A 23,184-nucleotide genomic window follows, 5' to 3' on the forward strand; every position below is an offset into this window, starting at 1 on the left:
ATGGATATACAGCCTGTGAAAGGCCTCAGGAGGATTTGACCATGCCTTAAAAATACAAAAAGAAGGCACCCATATTTGAATTCTTAGTCTGGTTCTCTGTGATCATTTATCCCTAAAAAGAAACATGAGTTCCAAGTCAGTAAATTTTCACTTGATGTCAGTTGTTCACCAAAAGTATTTTGGATATGACTATGATTTTTCCAAGCTAGACATCTTAAAAGATACTTACCTAGACTATTCATTGCCCCATCTGGGAGCCACTGCTTTAAGTGGTAGGTGTCACATGCAGTAGTAGGTGCCAAGTGTAGTGGAGCAGGGCATTTTACTGCACATCTCTATCTTTGTTGAGTTGGGATAGGGTGAGTGTTTTTTCACGTGTTCTTCTTGGAGCTGGTGAACTTTGTTTATTCTTTTGGAAGAAAGATCTCAAGTGCTTTTAAGCAGCTCATGCAGAGAAGGATCATGCTTTTTCTGTGGTTACAAGCTCAGGTGCTTGTAGAAAGGGTGTTTTCATTGGGCAGGCAGAGAGAGAAGCTGATGTTCCTGGGTAGATCTGTGCTACTTAAATTGCTATCTAAAGTAGGGCAGTTTCCCTGGGGAGTCCTTTTCTTGTTTGAGAGGGGCTCAAGGTACAGCAAGAGATAGTTTCTTCCCTGCTGCTTTGTTCATACCAGTCTACCTGAAGCACAGTTGGTCTGGCTCTAAAATGGTCGTTAAGCTTCCTCAGAAAATTTTTATTAACTGTAATTGCCCGTACAGTTTGACAAGATTAGCAAAGCATGGAGAGCACTTGCTACTGTTAGTTTTTTTTTTCTTTTAATGACAAAGTTCTTTGGATTTGGCACAGTCTGTCTGCTGCAAACTCCTGAAGTAAAAACAGTGAGGGCTTGGCAAGCAATACAGCTCTAGCAGGAGAATATTTGGGCCAAGGACTGGTAGCCAAGCTCTTACCTTTTTGCATGAGAATTTCTTTAACGGGAATGCAAAGGAGATGGGACTGCGGTTAAATAATTACTCCTCGATTGAGGGAACAGCCCTGAGGGAGGTACTCATGTAATAATGAGCGTCCCTATTGTGCTGTGTAAGAACAAGGACGCTGTGCTGACACTGTGAGCAATCATCACGCTGGGGCTGGCTCATACCTGACTCTACAGACCTGTGCTGAAATGCACTCTTGACTTCAATTTTACCTCAAACACACCAAAAATCCATGGCAGTCCAGCATGTGGGACAATACTGCACTTCAGACTCTGCAGCAGGACTTTGGACCTTCATGCCCTGGCACCATCCATTTGTACCAGTGGAGTGGGAATTCTGTGTGGCCAAGTTCCCTTTTCCCATCCAAGCAGTGCATACTTTGTTTAAAACCAAAGGTGTATCCTGGGGAATACTGTACATTTTACAGACTAATATCTGGTGGCTGGGTTGATCTCTTGGAGCACTAGGGTATTTTTCCTCTCCTTCAGTTATTCCAACATACTTCTCACTCAATTCCATATGCAGCCCCTGCTGTCTGCAGCAACCTGTTTGTGCTGGTGGCAGGTTTATTTTCCATTCCTTACACTCTTTGTGTATCTGAGCAGGAGCTTAGAGATCTCTGCTTTGTCCAGTGTTTGGTACTGTAATGGCAGCAATTGCTGAACAAATCATTCTGGACATGGTACTCTGGGATGGTGCAGCTAGAGATGCTCAGCCTGGTCCATCTGCCAAGGAGGAAGGGTTTAGTTTGGGTATGTAAAGCTCTCTAGCTGTGTCATGAGGTGAGCTTGCACAAATAAACCCTCCTTTTTATCAAGGCCGGCTTGAGCTCTACACTGGTGATTTAGCTCAGAGGTAGCTCATAAGTCTTTGGTTTAAGCATCTCCCCTGCATGCTGTCCTGCACCAAAGCATGCATGGAATATCAGAATAATTTAGCTGCCAAACCCATTTAAAAAGCCTCTAAAACCTGCAGCTCTTGCTTTTTCACTAAAATTCATGGATATGGCCTTAAGCATACCTTTGATGTCAGGTGGTCTCCCTGCCAAACCTAAAGCTGGTTCTGAGTAAGGTCTTATGTGGTTATGCTTTCAATAGAGTGCCAGAAAGCTAAACCTTGGCAAGACTGGGCTTTAAGCTCATGGTGAGAACAAGTTTAGGAAGAATGTTTTAGTCCTGGATAGGCATTGTAGCCTAGATACATTTTCTTCTAGAACTAAGTCATAGGTTTTATTTATTTTGCCTCTTCCAAGGCAATCGAATCTACATTAAAACATAGATGTTCTCAAGAATTATCTGGATTTGTGCTTGATCTTTCCCATCTCCCAGGTTGTGAATTACTTGTCTTTGGAAGCACATGCCCCAGGCATTCCTGCTCTGACTTGAGCCCAGTGGTGTGGCTGCAGAGGAAGAAGGCTGAAGAGGGTGGGAGGAGCCCTTCTCCTTCCCCCCTTTCCTGGTGACCTCCACTTCTGTGCGTGTGCTCAGCTCTCTTCCTGCACGTTCTGACCCGTGCTAGAATCCTATCACAGAGGGCAGCTGCAGTCAGGGATGAAGTCTTTGCTGGAAAACATTTCTTGCCTTAGTCTGCACATCTGAATTGCTTTTGGTGTTCATTGGTAGGAATTGGCTCCTTTTGCTCTGTGGTTCAAAGCACCAGGGTTAATCTTTTCATGCCACTTGGTGTTCCTGGGGAGAACCTAAGTGCACACACCATTCCCAGGGGCAAACCAGTTCCAGATAACATTTCAAATAAAGTTAAAAAAATGAGCAGAATGACCCCAGGTAACAAACACATCAACTACATCTATCTCTGTCATGACTTTATAAAGGTAAATGTGCTTAATTTCCCCTGCTATCTTTGTTAAATATGCTTTATCTCACCTGCTGTCTTTGTCACTGCTACCTAAGTCAGCTTGGAACTCCAGGAGAAGAAAATTTGTTTTACTTTAAAAGACCTAAGTTACTGTCTCCTCATTGCATTGCAGGATGAAACTTCTAGTTCTAGAATTTTGATTAATGCACGACATTTTAAGTTGTATTTAGAAATGGTCAAAGTTTTGCAGTAACCTGGAGAACACTTTAAAAGAAAGTAATTTTCCTATGGTGTTTTTGTGAGGGCTTTTATTTGTCTGGGTGAATTTTTGTTTGTTTAATTTTTCAGAAATACAAATATTTTTGTATTTTCAAACAGGTTGCAAGAAGGGTTTGTAAGGAGAAGAATTTTTTCAATTTCAACTGACTTATTTGGCAGAAACAGGCAAGGTTTCAGGAACACAAACTTCACTTAAATCTTGAAAAAAAACCAGTGAATATAAAGCTAGGTCAAGTGTCAGTTAATAGCAATAAACAACTTTATAATCCAGGGAAAAGTTTGTTTATGGGAAAAATCTACCAAAAATCTAGTAACTCTTGATGACTCCAGGATTTTCCTGTCTTGGTATTAACTTCAAGAATTTGGGTGGGGAGAGTGTTCTTTCTTTGAGGCTATCTTTTAGGTTTCTTTCTGTCTTTTATCACATATTTCCAGTGGTGTGACTTCAGCCAGACAGTTTCCATAAGAATATGATTCACTGTGTAATTTATTACATGCTTGGGGATGTGCTTTGGACTTCTTTTCCTGTTTGGGAAGAGGGACAGGCTCTGGAGATGTTTTGGAAGCCTTGGCTGCTGTTTCTGTGTCACAGTTTGGTTCTGTTTCACGTCAGTGCATGTGAGGAAGGGCTTGTGCATTCTGGAGTTCATGGCCTCCCTCTCCTTATCACTTCATATTAACCTCTCTCATAAAAGATATCACCTCTCCCTGCAAGACCTGCCTTTCCTGTATCCTTGGGCACTTGCAGATGCAGCAGGACCAGCAGGGATCTGTTGGATATGCAGTTCTTGTGGACCACATCTGTTTGTTTTCTTTCATAAAGTACCCGGGATTTACTGTGGTGCTGGAAATTACTCTGGGATGATGTGCCTTTTCCTGAGACAGAGTGAGATGCTTTTCTAAGGATGTTAAGGGTTCATGCAATAGCATTGTTGCATGAATATGTAATACAGGTTTGAACATACTGGCATGATGCTTTAAAATCTACAAAATAGATTTATGACAAAATAAAAATGTCTGTATAAGTTGTGAACATGACCTCATGAATGAGAGTGGGAGAGCTTGGGCTAGCATTACATGTCTCATAGCATAGCCCCTAGAGAAATGCTCTAGCAGCATAAAAATGGCCACTTTTTCCTCTTTTCCTTCTGCTCCAGCTTGGTGTTTATAGGTAAAGTCTCTGCAGTGGGAAACATAGACTGTGTGCATCTCCACTGCAGCAATGTTTAGTACAGCTGTTTAGTGACAGGCACAAACTTGAGTCAAATGGTGAGAATTGGGATTGCTAAGAACAGACTTGCAGGTGACCATTTTTCAACAGTGACCTGGTTTGTGGTTTTTTTAACCTCCCATTATATTTATAGAGGGCTTTCCTTTACTCTCACCTAAGAATTTTTGTGCTCTCATCTTAAGAGGATATTCACACAAAAACCTGATTGTGCCTGTCTGGGAGAATGTTCCCTGTTCAACCTGGCCTTGGGCACTTCCAGGGATGGGGCACCCACAGCTTCTCTGGGCACCCTGTGCCAGGGCCTCACCACCCTCACAGGGAACAATTTCTGTTTCTTCTTAATATCTAATCTAAACCTATTCTCTTTCAGTTTGAAGCCATTCTCTCTTGTCCTATCACTACATGACCTTGTAAAAAGCCCTTCCCTGACTTTTTTGTAGGCCCCCTTTAATTATTGAAATTATTGGGCTGAATTAGTTAAAAACACCTGTTTCCCACACCTTTTAGTGAGTGGTTCTTTTCTGGATGCTGTGAGGAAGTTGAGGCCTAAAATGATAACCTGAATACAGATACATTTTCCTAAACTTCTAGTTAGTAAAGTTAGAGAAAATTTTTAAAATAGAAAAGGAAGAAAAAAAAACAACTCCAAACTGTGCAGTATTTGACGGGAAGCCAGTGTAACTGCCTTGAAACTGGAGTGGCATGCCTGAGTCAGTGAAGTATGAGCTAAGAACCTGGCAGAAGCCTTTTGCACAAAGGAAGGTTGAGAGAGTCTCTCAGGAAGCCTGTGCGCTGCTAAATGTGGCATGTTTGAACATGAGACTGACATCATTGTGAGTTCATAGTAGTGAAAGAACAAAGTATCAGCCACAAATTAGACTGACCTAATTTTTAAGTCACTTATAAAAACTTAATAGCACAGTATCTTGCTTGTGCAAGCTGTTTATTTCTATCCCAGCCTCTGACTACTTCATTTAAACTGCAAGTTAACCCTCTAAACTGTTAAAAGAGTCGTTCAGGAAGGTGGGGGGTGTTTGAGGGGCGCTGCAGACTTCCTTCCTTGGCTCTTTTTCTACTCTGACCTCAGTTTGCACATAAAGGAAGTGATTAAGGACCACCCATCATATACCTTCATCCTTCAGGATCAGTTTCTGGAGGTAAAAACCTCAGGACTGCTACCAAATCCCAACTCTTTCTTATTGGCTGCTCACATGCAGACTGGAAGTCTGTCTGCAAATTGCCAGAACACGTGCCAAGGGTATCAGCAGGAATTTATATAGAATGAGTAAGCTATTATAAAACCAATCAGTATCATTTATTGATGTATCCATGATTGTTGACAAGGAACCTATGCTTCTTCCATTGCTGAATACTTAAGAAATACAAGGATCTTGCAGTTTGCAGATAATAAACTTCTTTCCAAGTATTTTAGTTGGCTCTGCATGCCCTGACGTTGATCCATTCTGTTGATGTATTACTTCAGTTTTTGCAGAAATATTATAAGCTCTCCACGCTTGGGATTACTTCAACAACAGTTGCTTTTTAAAGGACTGTAAAACAAGGCACCTCTACAGATTCTGAAGAAATGTAACATTTATAGTTTTGTACAGAGCTGTGAATACATGTAAGCACACATCAAATGGGATAATATGGGTGTATTTTAAGGGAGTATATTTAGTTTCTCTTTGATATTCAGAATTCTGTTATAAACTGGAGAGGTTGCTATAAAACATTTCTTGTTGACCCTGGTCCTTGAGTAAGATGCCTATCAGATAATAACTACATAATTTAGTCCCTTGGTTTGATATTGTTCATTTTTTCCCTTCAAAATTACAAAAATCCAGGTCCCTTTTGGTTCTTGCCCACTACATAAAACAGTGGTCACATTTTGGCAGTTGTTCTTGAGGGGGTTTCTGTATTTCGTGGTTAGGTCACTTTTCATCCTCTACATCAGGCAGGAGCACCTGAAGGGAGCCTACAAGAGATGTTACAAAGACATGGAGTGAATGGGAGAATGGCTACAACCTGACAGAGGGCAGGGTGTGTTTAGGGATTGGGAAGAAATTCTTCCTTGTGAGGGTGGTGAGGCCCTGGCACAGGTTGCCCAGAGAAGCTGTGGCTGCCCCATCCCTGGAAGTGTTCAAGGCCAGGTTGGGCAGGGCTTGGAGCAACCTGGGATAGTGGAAGGTGTCCCTGCCTATGGCAGGAGGGTTGAAATGAGATGGACTTTAAGGTCCCTTCCAACCCAAACCATTCTTTGACTCTGTGATCCTACTTCAGTGGTAATGTTTGTAGTGATGCAAGAGGCACAGCTGGGGAACAGAAGTCATCCTCTGCCCTCCTTCTCTCATTGTAGAGATGTGTGTGGCTTCTCTTTTCAGCCACGTGGTTACCATGTTAGAAATGTGACTTTGGCACCACTGCAGGTCTGGTATAACATGGTTCAAATTCAAAGAAACATTTGGGATCCTTTGGGAAAGACACACCAGAGCACATGACTGGGATCACAGCTCAGTGAGGTACCATGACTCTTGGTTCTGTTCCTGACTGAGGCCCTGTTGGTAGCATCTTGTCAATTGAGTTAATATTTGAAAGCAATTGTAATAAGCAAGCCATCATAATTACCTTTGTGGGTACAAATTAGGTATGAAAACATGTTCTGTTCCCAGAGTGTGAGCTGTCTTATACCATGGTGAGAGATTTGAGTCACAATCATCTGGATCTAGGGGTTTGTTAATTTGTTTTCTGTGCCTCATCTGCAATTCAGCCATCACTCCATATCATAGCCTGAACCACTCAGTACTCTGAACAGCCCAGAATGGGAGGCCTCTGAGCAGGATTACTGCAACTGTTTAATTTCTGGGAACTATAACAACTTGATTTATTTCTCCCTGTTAATTGCGAGCCATTGCTGTACAGCATATTCCTCAAAGTTTCCTTTTCTACTCCCACTTGAAGATAGTTGGGCTGTCCCTTGTTTGTGGACTCGCAGTTTTCCCGCATCTATTCTGTTTCCTTGCCATGTAAATGTCATTTAAGGAGAAACCCAATTAAATTTAACTGCTGTAATGAGTAGGACTGAGCTTACATATGTGTAATGTCAATGTTTATTTGGCCCAGCCTCCCTTCTGAAGATGCTTCTGCATGCTTTTATCACTATGAAGCATACACTGGTGGCAATATTTACTTTGTATAGAGCATGCAGAAGGCTTTAAAATGAGTTTGACAGCAAACTTAATCAACACTTTTATTAGGGTTTTTTTTTAACTTCTAGATATTTCCCTGTACAGCTGACAGGACATGCATGCAGCGCAGTGCAGCACTGTGTTTTCAGACACAAGCAGGAAGAAACAAAGTATTAATGTTGACAGTTAAAAAAAAAAAAAATTCCTTTCAAACTTTCTCATGCCCTGATGTGAAGGGGTTGAATGTGCATGTTGCCTTCCGGGAGAGCTGGAGTCATTTCCTCAAATGGGTGAAAGACCAGAACGTTTTAACCCACGTTGTTCCATACCATGCAAGCAAATTACAAGTCTCTGTTCTTAAAGGAGGTTGACTCATTTTAGTCATTCAGTTTAATTTAAGAGAAAAGTGAATAAAAAGTCTGCTGCAAGAAATTCATCCCTGTCTTGCCCAGAAGGCAGGGATGAATTTCTGATTAATTTCCCTAATAGAATTACCATCATTATCCTCTGTCTTTAATCCATCCTAGTTCTTGGTTTCCGATCCACCTTCTGTTTTTATCATACAGTGACCATGAAGTAGATCAGAGTTACCCTTTTTTAAATCTAGTTTTTGGCTCCTTATTTGCAGGGACATATTATTTGGATGTCTCCCCCTCAAAGGCTCTCATTAGGCAGAATGCCTTATGTTTAAAAGTTAACCACTCTCTGAAGACTCTGAGATCCCATCTTTCCCTCTTTCCTGGTAAGCCTTTTAAAGAAATAGCGTGGACTATTATAACAGCTGTGCTTGATGTTTATTTAGCACTACTCTTCAGAGCACTCCTCTTTTTAATCTGTTTCTCAGCAAAAAGATGACCATGAATATACAGAAGTCACTGTTTGTGTTGGTCTGCAGAGCTGCAGAACAGGTGATTCAGAACGTGCAGCTTGTGCAGGAGATGGAAACCTTGGTGTCGTGAAAGATGCTGCTGTAAGGCCCCTGTGTCATACAAATACAAAGATATGCTGGAATTGCAACAGCTTGAGGATTTATGAATTAGTTCAACACCTTAAGTTTTTCATTGTATTACTTTGTTTTCTTTGTGCCTTTGAAAGCTACCATACAGTTGCTGGTAGAGGGTGGCAGGTGTGGGCAATTGGCCACAATTACACGATCAATCTTTGCCAGTTGGTGTGCAGGGCCAAAGTAGCACTTGTGATGTGTTTTGTGGGGATAGGCAGTTGCCATTCAGTTGTCCTTCAGTTTTAAATTGGTTTGTGAATTCATGTGTTATATGCTGTGGTTTTGGATTGGATCTCTTCAGACTTGGATTACATAGATAAGTTAAATAATTTTCTAAATTACTGTAAATTTTATAAATATTATATCAGATACTTCATACAAGATTAGATTTTTGGGCAAAAGAGGAAGGTGGTGATGTCCTTAGAGGGATGCTGTCACATTTGACTGTTCCATCTCTCCCTGGCTTCTCTCTTGCTCAATTCTCCTCACTCTGTGCCGTGGGAGGAGTTCTCTGCGTGACCCCACTGGTTGGGTTTGTTTAGCTGCAGTTTAGGGAAGGCCTTGAGCAAGAGAGGAGAAAAAAAGGCTTCAATTTTTAATTCTGGAAAAGAGAAAAAGGTATTTAAATAAAGGCCTGGAGGACTTCTTATTTGCCAGAAGTGAGTATAAAGACAAGTTTATATCCTTCTGTAACTCACCCTAATTGAAAGGATGTATATTTCTTTTTCTAAAGTCAGCAGAAAAATCCTGGCCTCTTAATGATGAAAGACTTTTTTTTAAACTTTCTTCTAAGCACAAATAGCTGAAGTTTCCACTTTAAACTTGGGTGGCTCATTCATATTTCTCTTAATGGTAATATGGTATTCTCTCTCTCTCTTCCCTTCCTTACCACCAAGACTGAAAAGGGGAGGGGAGAGGGATATAAAATGTTTCTGAAAATTACAGGAAATGTCTTTTCCTTAAACAGCTTTGCCAGGGAATTTCCAAATATGCTTAATGCTTATGGCTGAAGTTACACCAGTTCAGTCTTCAATCATGAGTGGATCCTGTTCTTAAAATGTGACACCTCCTTCCAGTAAACTGTGTTGAAATTAAGTATATGCTTTGTTTCTCATCTGCTCTTCAGCAGAATTAATCATTCCCTGTGGTGAAATGACCCCTCTTGGGGGCTGCTTTAAATACTTGATTTACATGTATTTATTAAAGTGGGGAAAACAGAATATAGTGTCCTGAGATGAGAGCTGGTTTGTTTGTAAGAACATCAGAGAAGTGTGGCTGGCAGAAGGAGTCATGGCATGGCATGGATGGCCCAGAGAGGCAGGTACTGGTGAGTGTGAAGGATACCTGACAGCTTTCAGGGGGACTTCAGGAGCTGCATGTGAGGCACTAAGGAACAAAAGAGGAGATGCTTTTTGGCTCAGGACTTTGTTTTCGTGGGCTGTCACAAGGTGGTCTCAGATCATAGGGCCCTGTCTCTAGGCAGAGCCTCATCAGTGCTGAGCATTAGTTTAGTGTTCATTTCTGGGATGATTTTAGAAAAAGGGATAGCCACAAGTACGATGAGTAGGATGGGTTTTCTCTTTGTTCTCTATTGCCTTCTGCCAGGCTTTTGCCACTGGATTATGGAAAAAGACAGATTAATCCCTGTAGTTCTTTTCCTTGTGGGATGCTGTGGGTTTTCAGGCTGTTCCTTAACACCTCCAGCCCTTTGCTGGGGTGGCTCTTCTCAGTTGTCATATCCTTTACTCTGTGCTTCAGAGCCTCTCCTGGATCTCACAGCAAGGCACTGCTTGGCAATAATTTCTTGTCATGGTTTATATCACAGTGATTAAGGGGAGCTGTCATCTCTTGGCAGCCATGATTTGAATCTTGGGTTTAGCTGCCCAGGAAACAGTTTGGAACTGATGCTGATGTGTTTGTCTTTGCTTCCTTGTGTAAAAGCTGTAATTTAAATTGTTCCTGTTGAACAGCAGATGCTTTGGGTAGAAGTTGTATGGGTATGACTGTGTGTAATGATTGGTGACACTAGTGCTGGCTTTTTTAGAGTGTGGAGAGGTGGGCTTAATTACACAAATGTCCTGTTTCATTGGTCTCTGTCCATGCAAAATATAGCTGTATTCACACTTACTTGTGGCAATCTTTCACATTAATTGGTAGTGATCAGGAGATTGTGACTTTGTTTAATTCTGTGCAAATGCATCACCTTTAATGCTGAGCTGTACTTTGGTTTTCTAGCAGTGAGATGTGTCAAAGAGTTTGGAAGGCTATCACTGGTTGTTTTTTGTTTATTGGGGTTTTTTAAAGCATCTCTGACTTTTTTTTTGAATTTCAATTTAAATATAGTACAGGGATTTGCTGTGGTGGTTTTTTTTTCTCTTTTCTTTTAGAAAATCAGTGTAGTGTAACTTTCTATTTTGGACCCATTCCACATAAATGAATGTCAGCATTCATAAATAACTTCTCACCTAGGTTTTCATGTGTTTGGGGGAGTTGTACAGCAAATGACTGCACTGAAAGTGTAAAATCCATTTCCTGGCTTGGGTTGGGGGGTGTTTGGATTTTTATTGGTGTCTTTTAACCTTGTAATAAGGATTTTATTACTGTTATTATTAATATTATTATTTTCCTGTGTTTAGGTAATTCCTTCTGCTGGCCTTTGTATGTGGACCACCTTCTGTCCTGTTCAGGCCATATAAATTGTGACTTAAATGTAGGTGAGTAACAGCTTTTGACATGAAATAATAATAAATTAACAAAAAATTTATACTCCAAAATTTTATGTTGCTTTGACTTGGAGGTCATAGAGAGAAAACCATTTTTTAAAAATCCATTGACACTTTTCCTGGTATCCTGGGCAATAGGAACCTAAAAATGTCATGTATTATAGTATATGTTTGAAGCAGATTATTTAATCTTTCATTATGGTTGCCACAGACCTATATGCTGTGAACTTGCAGTAAAAAAGTATTTTGAAATGGAAAGAACTTCTCACTCGATTGGGTGGAGAAGGGAGTCCCCAGATTAAGTCTGGGTGTCATTTGAATAGAGTGATGTAACATATCAACAGCATCTTCTAATGCTTCCCAGGAGGCCATGTTCTGCCAGTCAGGTTTCCCTGCAGTCACATTTAATAAATGTTTATTGTTGCACTGGGAATGTCAAAGAGATTGGCTCCTTGGTAAGAACAAGTGATGATAATCTGGCTTATTGCTTAGAGATAGTGATGGTGCATGGATGATATTTGCAAGAACATTGCAGATGTTTGAGAGCTATGCTGAGTAGGTCAGCAAAATGTGGTGGTTTGGTGTGCTTTTTGGTTTTATTTTGAAATAATACATTATTTCAAATATGATTATTTGTGTGACAGGAAATATCTGTTATCTAAATGGAAGGCCTATTCCTCTTGGTCAGCCCAGCTGTCTCAGAGTGCCAGTGGTAAAATGTTGCTGAGCCATAGGTGTAGAAATAAAGTGAGCTTAAAAATCTTAACTGGACATCTTTTATGCAGTGTATTTGTGGGAGCTTGATTTCCTTTCTGATTCTCTCTCTGCGTCTGTTTTCACATTGGTGAGCACAAAGAAGTGGGGAGACTTTTCTTTAGAACTAGTAATCAAAGTTGAGTGATTAGTGAAGCAGGATGAAGGACAAGAGTACTGAACAGAAAATCCACCCTCATCTATGGTTTTTCCAATGCATTACACTTGTCTTTCTCATGGTGGTAGAGTGTGTAACCTAAAATGCATATGGCTGGTGTTTCTACAAGGAAGAGAAAATTAACACATTGCATTTTGACTGCATATATAGGATAAAAGTACAGGTATGTTAAAAGTAGAAGAGGGAGCACCCATAGATAAGCAAGGGAAAACAGGGTGAAATTTTTTAAACTGCTTCTTTTTCATGAACATGGTACATTAGTGACATTAAAAAAAAAATTAAAATTTATGTGTTTCTATTTAAATGACTTTCTCTGCTGCTGTCCAATCTTGCACCACAGTGAAGAGTGCTCAGAGGGTGGTGGAAACTGTCTGTTCTTCAACCTCCCTGCCAGGAAGCATGAGGAAATGATGTGTTTATGAGATAGTGATGCTTATTTGAATCATCCAAAAAGCCCAAGACACCCTCATTCCCCTGAGCTGAGGGAATGACATGAGCCCTTGCTAACAGAGCTCTTTGAATTGATGAGCATTTGTTATCTCACTCCTATGTGTTCTGCACAATGACAGGTAATACATATGTGCTTCTCTAACTTCAGCTACTGTGTTTTCCCCCAGTCTTTGCACATTATTACACATTTGTTGATCTCTGTAATTTACTGGCTTGCTTGCTGCATTCAAAAGAACAGCTATTCCTCAATTTCAATTAAAAATTTTATTTCCCTTGTGCTCCCTAAACACTCTGTGTTTCTGAACACTGAGTAGCATCTTGAGCAAGGATTGGACCTCTCTCAGCTGTCACTTAGTCTCTTGTAGCACTGGGAAAAGGAACCATCCAGAACACAATTTATTTCCATCTTTTTGCGGCTGGTGAGGGAATGGTTCCTGCAGGAGTAGGAATTCACCCTGTGGTCCCTGGATCTGGAGTTTCTCTCTGGTTTGTGTACACTTCTTTGTCCGGTATCACATGTGGCTGTGGTAACAGGCTCTGGTGCTGGTGGTATTGGCACCAGCTATTGAATCACTCCCAGTGGTTCAGTAACCCTGAAGCCAAACACCCCTTTTGTAACAGCCAGCAGTAGCTTGTGTCCTGCAGTTTGGGATGGTCTACGTTTGCATTTTAATTCAGCTTTTCAGTATTTCTTTTACAAGGGTGCCCATCCTAAGAACCATCAAAAGGACTCCAGGGGATGATAACATTTTTCTCATTTGTACATGTGTTTCCCTGTTAAAAGTAGAAAAATACACAGTTTAAAAAAAGCCAACTCTGTCAGGTGTTTCAGCTGAGTCCATAAAGGCTGCCCATCAGGACCTTGTTCAGGTGCTGTAAAGTGATTTTGTCAGAGTTATGCATGACGTGGGAGCACTGCTGATGCTCCTGACAAAGCAGGCATTAGTGACGTAGCCACACATTTATGACAGCAAGGTTCAACTTCAAGGTTATCTTCTTAAGTGAGGCAGAATCTTTCAGAGATTGCATCAAGGCTTTGAGAAGCTCTTTTCTAGTTCCTTAATTGGGGTAGAATTAGACACTCTTGTTCTGAGAGTTTTTAAAATATATTCCTAACACATCTGCCTCTCATCCCCAGAAGTATTTGAAAGATGTGTAGATGTGGAGCTTAGGGATATGGCTTAGCGGTGGACTTGGCAATGTTACTTTAACAGTTGGACTTAATGATCTTGGAGGTCTTTTCCAACCTAAATAATTCTGTGATTCTCTATGAGCCAAAACCTGAGAACTCAAACAATCATCCTGTTGTGATGGAAAGGAATTGCTTGGAGTCAAAGTGATAGCAGTAGAAATTAAAGGAGTGCATACAAAATGTGAGTTATAGTGACTGAAAAACCAAACATAACCACATAACCAAAAACGTGGCACTGGCTTATTTCACTGCATCTGAACCAGTTGGGATGGGGACAGGAATCCCTGAGGCAAGAGATCCTGTAAAATTAAACATACATGTAAACATTAGTCATCCACTGTTGTTTGTGTGCAAGATAGTAGGAGGATTGTTGGTTTGGTTCTTTAAACAATAAGGAAAAGCTGTAAAAGTACTGGAAAAGTGCAGAACAGACCTTTTTTGTTTCATAGTGAGTTAGATGTTTAATTTTCTTGTTTAAAAGTGCCAGTGTTGCAGTCCCTCTAGAAGGAGGAAGCAGACATGCAGTGTTCCCAGTGGGTACATGAATGACCCTGTGGGAGATTCTCATGGCTCAATTATGGATCACTTTTCATAATCCTGATTTCAGCATGGAACACCTTGTGACTAGGATGGCTTCCTAGCTTTAAGGCCATCAGCACAATGGCCTGTTTGGGGCAATGCATTACATGAGATCATTTTAAGAGATCCTATACCATTGAGATCTAAGTCACAAGTAGAAAGAGAACAGTCAAGAAATTTAATTTTATCTGTTTTACAAATGCATTAGAAATTAAACAGATGTTTCAACACCTCATAGAAGCTGAATGATAAGAGCAGTCATGAGGAATGGGATGAGTGCTCAAGTGTTTCTCTAAAGCAAGAGGCTGCCAGTTCTTGTTTAGATAGGTCCCAGGGAAGACTCCCAAATACTGATAGTTCCAGAAACTGAGACAATTAAAATAAAATCCTGTACTTCATAAAATGTTGTTTCTCCCCAGCACCATTGAGATGTTCCTGTCAAAACAGGACTTCAGTTGCAATAACTCAAGGTGACATTACTGCTAAGTTTATTGCTTTCAAACCATGGGCAGAATCCTTTCAAGCTACTTGGTATGTTAAGATAATAGGGATATTTTAAAGGATTCTTGACTGAAGCCCACTTGCCTTATGTTCTTTACATGCTCTTTACCCTGTCACCAGATATGACTGGTTTGAGTTCTTCACAAGAGTCTTCTGAAACAAACCTCTGTTGTCTGAAAGTGAAGGCTGAGAAAGCAAACAGCAAGCTTTTAGAAGATCAGAAGCATACCCAAACTGAAAGTTGCAAATTAAAGATTAAGTATTTCTAACAGCATCCGTTTTAGAGTTCTGTACTTTCTCAGCTGCTATATTTTCCTGTTATTACTTGAGCTTTAAGTCAGCAATTTATCCATCAAAACAAACTGTCTAGTTCATGAACAAACTGTCTAGCTTGCAAAGGAGCTGGAGCCAATTCCCACTAGAGCCAGTGGAAAAGTTTTCATTGAGTTCAGTGGATTTGGTATCTGGCAACCTTTGATGTGAATAAAAGAGAATCAAAATTTGTGACAGAACATGTTGAGAGAAATTTTTAAAATTGCAGAATACTATTTTCCTGGGGGGGAAAATTTGACATAACTATCAAGATTCCTCCCCCACCTCCCCCTCCCACTTGCAAAATGTCATTTTGATTGTCAATGGTCTTTTGATACCTTCCTGAGACTAGTGTATAATGACTGCTCTTTGAGGGGAGCACACCTGCCAACCAGGTTTTTAAAACATTTAATTAAAACTTGGTATTGTATATTTCCCAATATTTTTACTGTAGTTTAGAGCAATGTGTATTTCACTGCTATGTGCTTCCATTTATCTGGGCAAGCTTAACAGCACTGTCACAACAGCACTAAATCAGGACAAATGGAAGATCACATTTTGTCAGCCTAATGTCTGTCTACATGGAAGCTGATGTTTTTCTTGTATTGCCACATGAAACTCATGAAACAACTTCCAGTTTCCTCTTTTGGGTTGTTAATGTCAAGTTTGTACTTTTTTGCAGAATTTATTTTGTTATTTATTAACGTTGTGTAAATGTAGATTTGTACAATATATCTAAAGAGTAAAACATTTTCATACCTGGCATTTCCCACTGCCAAATGCAAGTGGCCTGTTGGTATAACAGGACTTTTAATATAAATCTATTGATAGTTAGAATTCTTTACTTCTCTTGCAATTAAGGTAAGTAACAAACATTTCAAATGGAAGCAAGTCAACACCATAAAATCTAAGTTCAAATGTGAGCTAAATCCCCAAAGGATGTAGCCCTGTGGTGGCTCCTTTCTGAGGAGTGTTCCTACAAGGACTTGTGCCATCAGAATGTGTTTTGGGACCCTCTGAGGAGCCTAAAGGCAGCTGTGAGGCAGTGCTACAAGGAGGGGGCTAAAGGTGTTGGGGTTTGACTGCTCTGCTGCTGCCACTCTTTCAGCTGATGTTGTTCAGATGCTGTCAGGATCTAATTTTAGAGAAATATAGTTTGTTTCAAAGATTATTTAGCATGAGTGCTGGGGGTTACACATCCCACCATAAGCATCACACAGCTCTAGGAAGAACAGAAAAAAAAAAAAAGAACAGAAAGCTCACTGCTTTACCTTCCAGTAGTGTGAGACCTCGTCCATCTCTGGTGATTAATTCAAATAAAATGCTTGTGTTCTGATGTGGCATCTTGTCCTGGTTTCTATTCAAGCATTTCCTTCAAAGAGGTGGATGTAAATTTGGTCCTTTCCTTTGTGTAGTTTCAGTTTTCCAGCTTGCAGTGCTGTTTTGTGAAATATTTTCCAAGTCATTAAACTTTGAAATGTTTAATATTTACAATGTTTAAGCGTTTTTAAAAAAAATTTACTTCTTACTAAGTGGTGCAGTGCTGAAATGCATTTAAATAGTTTTGCTATTGAAAGGAATACCATGATTTAGGGCAGCATCTCTTAATTATGTTCTAACAAAGTCTTGTGAAGAGGCAGAGCTAGTGGCAACAAAAGTCTGCAATTAAGGCAGGGTATGTTGCCTGAAATACAAGATAATTGTCCAGGCAAGATCTTTGGAATGGATTCAGAGCCTGCAGTTGCCAATGCTCTCTCTAGGTGTTTGGCACATCCAGCAGAGAGGAGAACTCCTCAGGAATGTGTTTATTCCATGTATGGCCCACTGTACAGCTAAGCCTCAGAGCTGAATGTTTTGTTCTGCAAAGTTTCATGGCCTCATCTGGTTTGTGTTTTTTGTTTTTTTTTTTCATCTTCCCCTTCTTACAGGCTCTCAATCTGGTGTAAAGCTGATGGGTGGGAGCAAAGGTAAAGAATGATGTAATGCAGCAGCAGCCAGAAAGCATCTTTTGTGTGAATTGTGCAATGGCCACTCCGTAGTCATGTCCCGATGAATCAGACGTGAGGGGCCGCTTTGTGGATCCAACCCTTTGTACATCAGCTGGGAGCAGGAGGAGACGCTCAGTCCAACAGCTCTTTCTGAAAATGGATTTAACTTTTCTTTTGCCAGTCACAACCAGCATGACCTCATACACTTCCAGCACAATGGTGTGGCTAAGCCTTTGAGTACACAGCCATTACATCATCGCAGCAAATTAGAGAGGGCAGTGGGGAAAGAGGCCTCGTTGTTGTCATGGCCCATGAGATGATCAGGACCCAGCTCATTGTCCCCGAGAAGCTGGTGGCTTTGCTGGAGAGTGGGACAGAGAAGCTGCTGCTGATTGACAGCCGCCCCTTTGTGGAGTACAACACCTCCCACATCCTGGATGCCATCAACATCAACTGCTCCAAGCTCATGAAGCGCAGGCTGCAGCAGGACAAAGTTTTGATCACCGAGCTCATTCAGCACTCAGCAAAACACAAGGTAAGGATCATTTTCCTCTTATTCCTTGGATCTCTTTAAAGGCTGGAAAGCAACTTGTAATAATTTTTCCATACATATTTAATTAAATAAAAGAAACACCAAACCAACAACCAAAACCCAACAAGATTAGAGGGCTGAGTTTAGCTGAGATGTTACCTGATCAAAGAGGGTATTGATTACTACTGATTTTATCATTGGGATTCTTTGTAGAATCAGTGACAAAGGGGAGGGACTTAGAAATTACTCAAAGAATGTTCTCAGGATTCTTGTGTGTCTTGCAAAGCACAGTCTCTCAAATGTATGTAATTAAAGCAGGAAACATTCTCTTTTAAACTTTGAAGGATTCTTGGGGGTCTGTGGTGGTGGGGCTTGCTTAGCAAGTGGTCATTTGGTTTGCAAAGAAACTGCCTCTCTGTCAGTCCTGGCTCCCACTTGCTGTTTAAAGGGCTTTTCATGGGGATAGTTTGATGAATTTTGGTGTTTGTTTTGTTGTTTGTTTATTTGGGAGGAGGGGTGTGGTTTTCTCCAAATAGTGTTATCAGTGAAAAGAAAATAGCTATGCTGTTTAAAATTAATGCGTGTGTGTATGGAAGGGATATTGGGGGTTTTTATCCATTGATATTTGTTTCACGTGTTTTGGGTACAAAAATAATCTACTATGTTCTTGCTTTGACATGTTAAAAACAAAACTTTATTTTATATGTAAGTTGTGCAGGTAACCAAAATGTGTGTGGCTTAGAGACAGTTTCAGGTCTCTTTACTGTTTATGTACAAAACTCTCAGAAGGAGAAAGTGAGGTAGGGCCACCTTCTCAAAAGCTCAGCTTTTAAACAAATTCACCAGCCTAGCTGAAGGTAGAGCAATTCACAAGTGACATAAAATTACCAAATGATAGAAATTCATGGAGCGGGCTTCAACTTGCAGCAAATAATCAATTTACAAACTCGCCAGGGAATTAAATCTGAAAGGCTTATGAAGTATAAAATAAAAACTCTTTGGTGAACAAGTACATAAGAGATCTATATATCTGAACTGGTCTTATAGCAAATATGTAGGAACCCTGATGGAGGTGATAATGTGGGGCTTTTAATCATCTTCCTCCTTCCTGTTTTACTCTGAGTTTCTTGTGTTTCAGATTGAAATTGATTGCAAGCAGGAAGTGGTGGTGTATGACCAAAGTTCTAAAGATGTGACCTCTCTCTCATCTGACTGTTTTCTTACTGTGCTCCTGGGCAAACTGGAGAAGAACTTCAGCTCTGTGTATCTGCTTTCAGGTAAGATGTAACAAAAGAAACGCCTTTCAGTTGACATGTACCAAAAGAAACCTCTGAAACACTTGAATAAAGAGAAGAAATAAAATTCTGTTGGTATGGCAGACCTGTACAGTTTTGCAAGTGCTGGCATAAACTTCAGTTACAGCAGAGACTCTTCTGTAGTTCTTTTTGCACATAGTGACACTCTGAATACATGCAGTGCTTAGAAATTGCATCTTACAGGGGATATATTACACCATTACTCTGTGTAAATGGAAATGGAGCAATGCAGAGGTTTTTAGATGCAGATGTCATCTACTTTAGGGTCAAAAAATAGTAAAAAAAATGGGCTTCCCTGGTTTTTTAAGTATTGTACATGGTAGGAAGAAAATCTCTTCCTTACTGAATTGGTAATTGCTAAAATAAGAACAAAGGAAATGATCTCCCAGAGTTACAGAGATTAGTTTGTGTGACATTTTAAACTTCAGCTCCCTAAGTGGTAGCACTTTATTTAGGTATTTTCCTTCACCCTCCTTTTTTGTTTGGTTTTTTTGTTTTTTTTTTTGTTTTTTTTTAATTTTAAAACCCAGGTCAAAGCACCTATAGAAATTCAATTCCTTATAACATAGGATTTGCTGCTCTCAGCATGTGCTAGTGCCATTATTTCTGTCATGGAACAGCAGACAGTATTCACAAAAAGGAGCAAGGAGGGGTGTGAAGTAGATTCAAGGCTGAAAGAAGAGGGAATGACAAATTTAAATAGGAAACCTATTGCAGTGATTGGATCAGTGATCTAATGAAGTGTACACCTAGTGTCTGAGAAATGCTGAAACACAGGGACTGCATAATGGTGAGAGAAAGGAAATAACTCCTGAGAGATGCTTCCTCTTAGCAACAGGGTTTCACTACAGTTTGTAGTGACTCCACATGACAGTGAGAGGTTGTGGTACTGAGAGAACTTTTCTCAACTTGTTTTGAAAGTGATTGCAGAGAAAAGCAATAACTTCTGCACTTGGACATGAGTTTGGTGCTCCTGTGAGCTTTACTTACAGTAAGCCAAGTGGGTTTTGCTTTGGCTAGGGTTGGTGATTTTGTTTTCTTTGCTGTCTAGGTAAGAATTACACCTGTGGGTGGTGGATTACAGTATTAGATTAAGTAACTCATCTTACATATGAGATACCAAGAATTGTGTGGTGTGTAGGCACAGTAAATGCTTAATGCAAAAGTGCTGAAATAAGTGGGTAATAATCCCCTAAAGTGAAAATTGTTATTTGAAGAAGAAGCCAGTCTAGAAACATTATCTCCTCAGAAATCCTTTACTTGTTCAAATTCCCAACTTTGCTCAGCTGTCCTGAGGGGTTTTTAAATAACCTGAAGCAGATTACAGCTCCAGGCAGGAATCAGACTATCCTCAACTTAATTTCCATGACAGAAACACCTCTCTCACAACTGAGAATTAGACCTCATGGCAGGGATGTGCTGGGAAGGGGCCAAGCACAGGAAAGTGTCATGAACTTCCCTTCCTCACTCTGTTCCTCACTTGTGTGAGACATGTCTTTCATGTTCTGGCTCATCAGCTGGACCCTGTGAAAGAAGTGCTCAGAGTCTCCACTCCCAGACTTGCCTGTGGCTCTCCTAGGAATGCACAGGACCAGGAAGAGAAGCTGTTCCCAGCTGTTCCCAGCTTCCCAGTGCATCATCTGGCCAATCACCAGTTGCATGTATCATGATGATACTGGGAGAAATGGTTTTCTTTTCATTTCCAGCATGTGGTTGTTTTCTAGTCAAGATGAAAATGTTACCTAAGCCACAAGCAGGATGGGAGTGCACATGAGCTGGGGTGAACCTAGCCACACACAGCTGGTAAGGGTTAGTTTGGGAATCGAATGTGTCAAAATCCTCCTTATAAAAAACAGGACTTTTACTTTAGTGTGTCAAATGGCAAACATCAGGTTTGAGAATTTCCTCTTATTTTTGTTTACATAAGAGGAAATTTGTTTATTTTTTGTATATTTGTTTATATATTTGTTAAATTTTGTTTAAAGCTAGGATGGGGATATTTATGAATGCAGAAACAAGTGATGGCTTTAAAACCAGTGGAAGACGAGGACTAGAAAAAAGGGAAATATAAGGAAATTATTTACTACTGATCTATTACAGTTAAGTGTTTATTTCATGTACTTTTGTTTTTTACATCTGTTAAAAATCTAGCTACTCAATGCACACTCAAGTAACCTTTTAGGATGTGGGGTGAAGGAGAATTGGAGAGAGAATTCAGTCTTGCAGAAAGCTCCTTGGAGTTTATTGATATGTGGCTGTAGGAAACTAGATAAAATATGTTGTCTCAGCAAGCTGATGACGAAATCTAATAAATGTTTATGGCCCATAATGAGGACAGGGGTCAGTGTACTGTGTAAAAAGAAGAACCTTTGGACTTGAGTTTTCCATATGCCACTAAATCTGGTTTATTTAAAACAGTGACCTTAAATAAACATTTTGGGGTAGGAAAATATTTTTTGTTGGGATGGAATAAGGAGTATTTAACAAATATCTGAAATTCCTGCCTCTGTTCTTGTTGAAACCCCCCCATTACTGAGCACTCAGTAAGATGGTTTTTTATTTAGGTTGTGCATAAAGGTGTGCTCTGCCCTGGAGGTTGTTTTTGATTGAAGTAACTATTGTAAAGACCTCAAAGGAACCCTTACCAATTAGTTTAAGATCTTGATATAACCTCATAAAAATACTTATAATTTGGTGAGGAATGTTTTCAGGAATTAAATATTCCATGTGGTACCTAATTTTTAACAGTGCACAGAATACTGAAATGTGGACACCAAGGGCTTAATGCTTTTTCCATCTTGGCATCTTCTACTCTGACTCAAGTAAGATTTAAACACAGGGATGTCACCTGATTCCTTCTCATATTTTGAGAATTGGATTTACTTGCAATGGAGTCCTTTTCTAGTTAGTAATGTTATGATTTTCCTGCTTGCTCTGCAGAAACATTTAGGAGAGACTAGTGATTTTTGCTTGAATGATCATTATTAAGGCAGTAAACGTCAAGAGTCTTGATTAAATTCTATTCCACTTTCTGAATGGAAGCATTCATATTCTGCTTTCCTTACTTGTTCTCCCCTGCTTTTAATCTGGCTTAGTTCTGCTCATTCAAGCACAGATGTCTTCATGACAGTCACCTTTCAAATGTTTCCTATGAAGAAGGTGAAGCCCAGCTTTTCATTTTGCATTGATTTTTTAAAAACATTTTTTTATCTGTGTTTTGAGAACACTTAAATGGAAGGTAAAAAACTTGAACAAAACCCTTCTATATGTACAAACTGTCATTAAAAACTGTGATAGCCCAACACTGAAACACTGTGTGCCTCTCTCTCAAAACAGTGGTTGGTGGGGACTTGCCTTCTAATCTCTTCTGCCTATGAAAAATATCAGCAGTAATGGGATGTAGTGGATTCTTCCTAGGAGAAGGAGTAATAAGGAGAAATAAATAAGTTATTGGTTTTTTATTCAGTGACAAATGTTGGGGTCATATGCATGGACAGTGAAGGGCATCCTAGGCAGAATGAGTTCAGTGAGATTGGACAAAGGTCCTGGAAACAAAGCCGTGAGTGATTACCCAGGGAGTGTGGCAAAAGGTATGTTTTTGCTGAAACTTCCCAATTCCTTGTTTTCCCCTGACCTGTCCCTCACCTCACAAGGTGTGTGTATACCAAATGGAAGACTTGCATGGAAGATATGAGGAGAAGGAAGCAAGTCAGGAACTCTTCTTCAGTCTTTTTTATCCTGCTATTCATTTTAGAAATGTTTGAAATTGGAAGCCCATTTAAAGAAATCTTTAGTGTAAAAATACTGAAGTATCTCTAGGGTATATTCACATTTAAAGAAATCTTTAGTGTAAAAATATTGAAGTATCTCTAGGGTATATTCACCATTGTGTTGTGTTACTTGCCTGAAGAAAAGCCCAGATGAGAAAAGCCCAGTGCTTTCTCCTTGCTTTATCTCCAAGGAAGCATTCCCTGTGGCAGGGGAGCAGGAAATCTGAAGAATATTCTCTTGTAGGTAGAGCTGGTCATTTCCATGTGCTAAAGGGACCAGGGCTGTGACAAAGGGCTTTATTCCAAGTTTCTGCAGTCCCCTATGGCAAGTAAGGGTGGTTCAGTGTGGACTGAAAGAAGGCACAGGGTTTGATAAAGTCCTGGCAAACATCCTGACAC

The 23,184-nt window shown here is 40.1% G+C and overlaps 1 protein-coding gene across 5 annotated transcripts in view; it reads left to right on the top strand.

Moving 5' to 3' along the window:
• DUSP16 (dual specificity phosphatase 16) overlaps positions 1 to 23,184 on the top strand; it is a 60,504-nt gene that overhangs the window by 16,804 nt on the left and 20,516 nt on the right. For 3 of the 5 annotated variants that reach the window (XM_054514998.1, XM_036401623.2, XM_036401622.2), the window contains 3 exons: positions 11,128 to 11,205; positions 17,108 to 17,702; positions 18,838 to 18,976. In XM_054514998.1, coding sequence (XP_054370973.1) covers positions 17,472 to 17,702; positions 18,838 to 18,976 — 370 coding nt within the window. In that variant the 5' untranslated portion in view covers positions 11,128 to 11,205; positions 17,108 to 17,471. Of the gene's footprint in view, positions 1 to 8,116; positions 8,231 to 11,127; positions 11,206 to 17,107; positions 17,703 to 18,837; positions 18,977 to 23,184 lie in introns of all 5 variants that reach the window. The other 2 variants (XM_036401624.2, XM_054514999.1) reach the window with 1 other exon arrangement.

Source organism: Molothrus ater, chromosome 5, assembly GCF_012460135.2.
Source record: "Molothrus ater isolate BHLD 08-10-18 breed brown headed cowbird chromosome 5, BPBGC_Mater_1.1, whole genome shotgun sequence".
Lineage (NCBI taxonomy): Eukaryota > Metazoa > Chordata > Aves > Passeriformes > Icteridae > Molothrus > Molothrus ater.